Raw genomic sequence first — 7,715 nt, forward strand, 5'->3', positions numbered from 1 at the left:
GTCCTGTTTTACTTGTCTGTCTCTCCTGTTTAGACTGCGAGCCCGTCATTGGGCAGGGATGGCCTCTCTCTGTTGCCAAACTGTCCGGCCCAAGTGCTTAGTGTACTGCTCTGCACATAGTCAGCGCTCAATAAATACTATTGAATGAGTGAATGATGTTCTGTTTTGTCCTGTTTTGCTTTGCTGTCTCCCCCCTTAGACTGAAAGCCCCTTAATGGGGCAGGGACGGCCTCTGTTGCTGAACTGTCCATTCCAAGCACTCAGTCCAGTGCTCTGCACAGAGGCAGCGCTCAATACATACTATTGAATGAGTGAATGATGTTTTGTTTTGTCCTGTTTTGCTTTGCTGTCTCCCCGCTTTAGACTGCGAGCCCCTTAAGGGGCAGGGATGGCCTCTCTCTGTTGCCGAATTGTCCATTCCAAGCGCTTAGTGCAGTGCTCTGCACATAGTCAGCGCTCAATAGATACTATTGAATGAGTGAATGATGTTTTGTCCTGTTTTGCTTTGCTGTCTCCCCCCTTTAGACTGCGAGCCCCTTAAGGGGCAGGGATGGCCTCTCTCTGTTGCCGAAGTGTCCATTCCAAGCGCTTAGTACAGTGCTCTGCACATAGTAAGCGCTCAATACACACTACTGAATGAGTGAATGATGTTTTGTTTTGTCCTGTTTTGCTTTGCTGTCTCCCTCTTTTAGACTGCGAGCCCCTTAAGGGGCAGGGCCGGCCTCTCTCTGTTGCCGAAGTGTCCATTCCAAGCGCTTAGTACAGTGCTCGGCACAGAGTCAGCGCTCAATACATACTACTGAGTGAGTTTTGTCCTGTTTTGCTTTGCGGTCTCCCCCTTTTTGACTGTGAGCCCCTTAAGGGGCAGGGACAGCCTCTCTCTGTTGCCTCCAGTGCTCTGCACATAGTAAGCGCTCAATACACACTACTGAATGAGTGAATGATGTTTTGTTTTGTCCTGTTTTGCTTTGCTGTCTCCCTCTTTTAGACTGCGAGCCCCTTAAGGGGCAGGGCCGGCCTCTCTCTGTTGCCGAAGTGTCCATTCCAAGCGCTTAGTACAGTGCTCGGCACAGAGTCAGCGCTCAATACATACTACTGAGTGAGTTTTGTCCTGTTTTGCTTTGCGGTCTCCCCCCTTTTGACTGCGAGCCCCTTAAGGGGCAGGGACGGCCTCTGTGGCCTCCAGTGCTCTGCACAGAGTCAGCGTGCTCTGCATAGGGTCAGCGCTCACAATACTTTTGAAGGAATGTGGCTGGGCTTTGCAAGCGCTTAGTACGACCAAATGAATGAACAGAAAGGGCAGGGCCAAGCTCGGCTTGCTCCGGCGGGGAGAGGAGGCCTCCCGGGGCCGGATTCTCTCCCTCCCGCCCCTCCCCCGGGCCCCGCACCTTTCAGGAGCTTCCCGAACGTGTCCTTCTGCAGGGTGGGGATGTGGCGGGCCATCGCCTCCACCTCGGGGGGCGGTCGGGGCCCCAGGAAGCTCACTCGCCCGCTCTGCCCGTCCCCGTGCGGGGAGAGATGCGGGGAAGGAGCCACCGCCCCCGCCGCCGCCATGCCTTCCTCCCGCTGCTGCTGCTGCGGCCGGGACCGGCCCCGCCCCCCCCCACTCACGTGACCTCCCCTCCCCACCGAGGTCCCACAGCGCCTCCTGCCGCCCGCCTCCCAGAAACGCAGGCGCCTAAGAAGAACAACGTTGCTATTTGTTAAGCGCTTACGCTGTGCCGAGCACTGTTCTGAGCGCTGGGGGAGACACAGGGTCATCAGGTGGTCCCTCGGGGGGCTCACAGTCTCCATCCCCATTTTCCAGATGGGGGCCCAGAGAAGTGAAGTGACTCGCCCAAAGTCACCCCGCTGAGAAGGGGCCGAGGCGGGATTTGAACCCATGATCTCAGACTCCAAAGCCCGTGCTCTTTCTACTGAGCCACGCTGCTTCGGTATTTGTTAAGCGCTTACTCTGTGCCGAGCACTGTTCTAAGCGCTGGGGGAGCCACAGGGTCATCAGGTTGTCCCTCGTGAGGCTCCCAGTCTCCAGCCCCATTTTACAGATGAGGGAACTGAGGCCCAGAGGAAGTGAAATGACTTGCCCACCGTCACACAGCTAAGTGGCAGATTAGGGATTCGAACCCATGACCTCTGACTCCCAAGCCTGGGCTCTTTCCACTGAGCCTCGCTGACCGCCTACTACGCGGTCGCTGCGGCTCGCTGCCCGCGATGATCATTCATTCATTCAATCGTATTTACTGAGCGCTTACTGGGAGCGCAGCACTCTAGAGAAGCAGCGTGGCTCAGTGGAAAGAGCCTGGGTTTTAGAGTCAGCGGTCATGGGTTCGAATCCAGCTCCACCGCTTGTCAGCCGTGTGACTGTGGGCAAATCACTTCACTTCTCTGGGCCTCAGTTCCCTCGTCTGTAAAATGGGGATGAAGACCGTGAGCCTCACGTGGGACAATCTGATTACTCTGTAATAATAATGTTGGTATTTGTTAAGCGCTTACTTTGTGCCGAGCACTGTTCTAAGCGCTGGGGTAGACACAGGGGAATCAGGTTGTCCCACGTGGGGCTCACAGTCTTCATCCCCATTTTACAGATGCGGTAACTGAGGCCCAGAGAAGTTAAGTGACTTGCCCGAAGTCACACAGCTGACAAGTGGCCGAGCCGGGATTCGAACCCATGACCTCTGACTCCAAAGCCCGTGCTCTTTCCACTGAGCCACGCTGCTTCTCTATCTACCCAGCGCTTAGAACAGTGCTCTGCACATAGTAAGCGCTTAACAAATACCAACATTATTATTACTAAGCGCTGGGGAAGGACAATTCGGCCACACAGAGAGACCATTCCCGCCCCCCCCCCCCCCCCACGGGACCGTCCCACAGCGCCCCCTGCCGCCCGCCACCGAGAAACGCAAGCGCCTACTACGCGGTGGACGCGGGAGAGCCGCTCCCTGCCCGCTATGATCATTCATTCAATCGTATTTATTGAGCGCTTATTGGGTGCGCAGCACTCTACTAAGCGCTGGGGATGGACAATTCGGCAACAGAGACCATTCCTGCCCAGTGCCCGGCCCCGCCCACCGGCCCCTTGACCGCCTCACGTGACCACCCCCTCCCAACGGGACCGTCCCACAGCGCCCCCTGCCGCCCGCCACCGAGAAACGCCGGCGCCTACTACGCGGTCGATGCGGCTCCCTGCCCGCGATGCTCATTCATTCATTCAATCGTATTTACTGAGCGCTTACTGGGTGCGCAGCACTCTACTAAGCGCTGAGGATGGACAATTCGGCCACAGAGAGAGACCATGCCTGCCCTCGCCCACCGGCGCCTGACCGCATCACGTGACCGCCCCCCCCCACAACGGGACCGTCCCACAGCGCCCCCTGCCGTCCGCCACCGAGAAACGCCGGCGCCTACTACGCGGTCGATGCGGCTCGCTGCCCGCGATAATCATTCATTCGGTAGTATTTATTGAGCGCTTACTGGGTGCAGAGCACTCCACTAAGCGCTGGGGATGGACAATTCGGCAACAGAGAGACACCATCTCTGCCCAAGGGACGCCTCCAGCTCAGCGCCCGGTCCCACCCAGGGGCGCCTGATCGGCTCACGTGACCGCCCCCCCCCACGCCACCGTCCCACAGCGCCCCCAGCCGGCCGCCACCGAGAAGCGCAGGCGCCTACTACGCGGCCGATGCGGGAGACCCGCTTGTATTGGTATTCAATAATATTTATTGAACGCTTATTGGGTGCACAGCACTCTACTAAGCACTTGGAATGGACAGCTCGGCAACAGACAGAAGCTATCCCTGCCCAACGACGGGTTCGCAGTCTAAACTTGGGAGCAACACAAAGCAAAACAAGGACTCTGGCCTAATAATAATGTTGGTATTTGTTAAGCGCTTACTATGTGCCGAGCACTGTTCTAAGCGCTGGGGTAGACGCAGGGGAATCAGGTTGTCCCACTTGGGGCTCACAATCTTAATCCCCGTTTTACAGATGAGGTAACTGAGGCACCGAGAAGTTAAGTGACTTGCCCAAAGTCACACAGCTGACAAGTGGCCGAGCAGGGATTCGAACCCATGACCTCTGACTCCAAAGCCCGTGCTCTTTCCACTGAGCCACGCGTAGATATCAAGCTAAATAGAATCATAGATATATAATAATGTCAGTATTTGTTAAGCGCTTACTATGTGCAGAGCACTGTTCTAAGCGCTGGGGGAGATCCAGGGTCATCAGGTTGTCCCACGGGAGGCTCACAGTCTTCATCCCCATTTTACAGATGAGGGAACTGAGGCCCAGAGAAGTGAAGGGACTTGCCCAAGGTCACACAGCTGACAGGTGGCAGAGCTGGAATTCGAACCCACGACCTGTGACTCCCAAGCCCGGGCTCTTTCCACTGCGCCACGCTGCTTCTCAGATATATACACATCACTAACAAAATAGAGTAATAAATATGTACAAATATGCACAGTGCTGAGGGGAGGGGAAGGGGGAGGAACAGAGGGCGGGATAAAGGGGAATGGGGAGATGAGGAGGCCCAGGGGGAATAATGATGGTATTTGTTAAGCGCTTACTGTGCGCCAAGCACTGTTCTAAGCGCTGGGGTAGCTCCAAGGTCATTGGGTTGTCCCACGTGGGGCTCACAGGCTTTGTCCCCATTTTACAGATGAGGGAACTGAGGCCCAGAGAAATGAAGTGTCTTGCCCAAAGTCACACAGCAGACAAGTGGTGGAGGCGGTATTAACTCACAACCTCTGATCCTAAGCCCGAGCTCTTTCCACTAAGCCACGCTACTTCTATGCTTGTTAAGAGCTTAATATGTGCCAGGCACTGTACTAAGCGCTGGGGTGGATACAAGCAATTTGGGTTGTACACAGTCCCTGACTCAAGTGGGGCTCGCTGTCTTAATCCCCATTTTACAGATGAGGGAAGTGAGGCCCAGAGAAGTGAAGTGACTTGCCCATGGACACAGAGCAGACAACTGAAGGAGGCGAGATTAGAATCCATGACTTCTGACTTCCAGGCCCGTGCTCTTTCCGCTAAGCCACACTGCTTCTCTAATACCATCATCATTATTATTAATCTCCATTTTACTGAGGTACCTGAGGCACAGAGAAGTTAAGTGACTTGCTTAAGGTCACACAGCAGACAAGTGGCCGAGCCGGGATTAGAACAGTGCTTAGAACAGTGTTCGGTACATAGTAAGCGTTTAACAAATGCCATCATTATTATCATTATTAGAACCCATGTCCTCTGACTCCCAAGCCCGTGCACTTTCCACTAAGCCACGCTGCTTCTCACTCCCCACCCACAACGAGCTGACAGTCTAGGCCTTTCTCCGAAGTGCTTAGCATAGTGCTCTGCACACGGTAAACGCTCAGTCAGGAGGATTGAATGGCCGTCGTCCTTGAATGCCCTCCCTCCTCGCATCTGCCAAACTAACTCTCTTCCCCTCTTCAAAGCCCTACTGAGAGCTCACCTCCTCCAGGAGGCCTTCCCAGACGGAGCCCCCCTTTCTCTCTGCTCCCTCTTCCTTCCCCCCCCCCCACCCTCTGCTCTTCCCCCTTCCCCTCAGCACTGTGCTTATTTGTAATTATTATTTATTTATTACCCTATTTATTTTGTGAATGAGGTGTACAACTCCATTATTCTATGTATCTTGAAGATGTTGGCTTGTTTTGTTTTGTCCTGTTTTGCTTTGCTGTCTGTCTCCCCCATTTAGACTGTGAGCCTGCCATTGGGCAGGGATTGTCTCTATCTGTTGCCAAATTGTCCATTCCAAGCGCTTAGTACAGTGCTCTGCACATAGTAAATGCTCAGTACAAACTATTAAATGAATGAATGAATGATGTTGTTTTGTTTTGTCCTGTGCTTTGCTGTCTGTCTCCCCCGTTTAGACTGCGAGCCCCTTAATAATAATGTTGGTATTTGTTAAGCGCTTACTATGTGCAGAGCACTGTTCTAAGCGCTGGGGTAGACACAGGGGAATCTGGTTGTCCCTCGTGGGGCTCACAGTCTTCATCCCCATTTTACAGATGAGGTAACTGAGGCACAGAGAAGTGAAGTGACTTGCCCACAGTCACACAGCTGACAAGTGGCAGAGGCAAGGTTTGAACCCATGACCTCTGACTCCAAAGCCCGTGCCCTTTCCACTGAGCCACGCTACTGCCCTTAATGGGCAGCGAAGGCCTCTTTCTTTTGCCCAATTGTCCATTTCAAGTGTTTAGTACAGTGCTTTGCAGCAGCGTGGCTGTGTGGAAAGAGCTTGGGCTTGGGAGTCATCGGTCATGGGTTCTAATCCCGGCTCTGCTGCTTGTCAGCTGTGTGGCTTTGGGCAAGTCACTTCACTTCTCTGGGCCTCATCTGTAAAATGGGGATGAAGCCTGTGAGCCTCACGGGGGACAACCTCATCATCTTGTATCCTCCTCCCCGCAGTGCTTAGAACAACGCTTTGATGATGAAGATATTTGTTAAGTGCTTACTATGTGTAATATATGTATATATATAATAATAATGTTGGTATTTGTTAAGCATTTACTATGTGTAGAGCACTGTTCTAAGCGCTGGGGAGATACAGGGTAATCAGGTTGTCCCACGTGAGGCTCACAGTCCTAATCCCCATTTTCCAGATGAGGTCACTGAGGCCCAGCGAAGTGAAGTGACTTGCCCACAGTCACCCAGCTGACCAGCGCCCGAGCTGGCACTGGAACCCATGACCTCCGACTCCTCAGCCCGGGCTCTCTCCCCTGAGCTACGTTACTTATATTATTCGGCCTCTCGTGGTTCAACTGTCCATTCCCAGCGCTTAGGAGAGTGCTCTGAGCCTAGGGAACGCTTGGTGAATCCTATGGAATGAAGGGATTAATTTATTTATAGTACTTATTGCTATTATATATATATATATAGGAATTTATTGCTATTGTATTTGTTTTATGGCTATTGTTTTTGTCTGTCTCCCTCGATTAGACTGTATGCCCGTCAATGGGCAGGGACTGTCTCTATCTGTTGCCGATTTGTACATTCCAAGCGCCTAGTACAGTGCTGTGCACATAGTAAGCCCTCAATAAATACTATTAGAGAAGCAGCGTGTCTCAGTGGGAAGAACTCAGGCTTGGGAGTCAGAGGTCATGGGTTCTAATCCCGGCTCCGCCGCTTGCCAGCTGTGTGACTTTGAGCAAGTCACTTAACTTCTCTGTGTCTCAGTTACCTCATCTGTTACCTCATCTGTAGAGAAGCAGTGTGGCTCAGTGGAAAGAGCCCGGGCTTGGGAGTCAGAGGTCATGGGTTCGAATCATCCCGACTCTGCCCCTTGTCAGCTGTGTGACTGTGGGCAAGTCACTTCACTTCTCTGTGCCTCAGTTCCCTCATCTGTAAAGTGGGGATTAACTGTGAGCCTCACGTGGGACAACCTAACGACCCTGTATCTCCCCCAGCGCTCAGAACAGTGCTCTGCACATAGTAAGTGCTTCACAAATACCACTATTATTATTAAAACGGGGATGAAGACTGTGAGCCTCACGTGGGACAACCTCATTCCCCTGTATCTCCCCCGGCGCTTAGAACAGTGCTCTGCACGTAGTAAGCGCTTGACAAATGCCCACATCATTATTAAAATGCGGATTAAAACTGTGAGCCCCACGTGGGACAACCTGATCCCCTTGTATTCCCCCAGCGTTTAGAACAGTGCTTTGCACATAGTAAGCGCTTAACAAATACCAACATTATTA

The 7,715-nt window shown here is 53.0% G+C and overlaps 1 protein-coding gene across 1 annotated transcript in view; it reads right to left on the bottom strand.

Moving 5' to 3' along the window:
- COMMD5 (COMM domain containing 5) overlaps positions 1-1,574 on the bottom strand; it is a 40,271-nt gene extending 38,697 nt beyond the window's left edge. Inside the window, exon 1 of the mRNA XM_029067735.1 lies at positions 1,389-1,574. Within this exon, the coding sequence (XP_028923568.1) occupies positions 1,389-1,554 (166 nt within the window). The 5' untranslated portion in view covers positions 1,555-1,574. The remainder of the gene's footprint in view (positions 1-1,388) is intronic.
- Positions 1,575-7,715: the final 6,141 nt, after the last annotated feature.

Source organism: Ornithorhynchus anatinus, chromosome 6 (assembly GCF_004115215.2).
Source record: "Ornithorhynchus anatinus isolate Pmale09 chromosome 6, mOrnAna1.pri.v4, whole genome shotgun sequence".
NCBI classification, from domain to species: Eukaryota; Metazoa; Chordata; class Mammalia; order Monotremata; family Ornithorhynchidae; genus Ornithorhynchus; species Ornithorhynchus anatinus.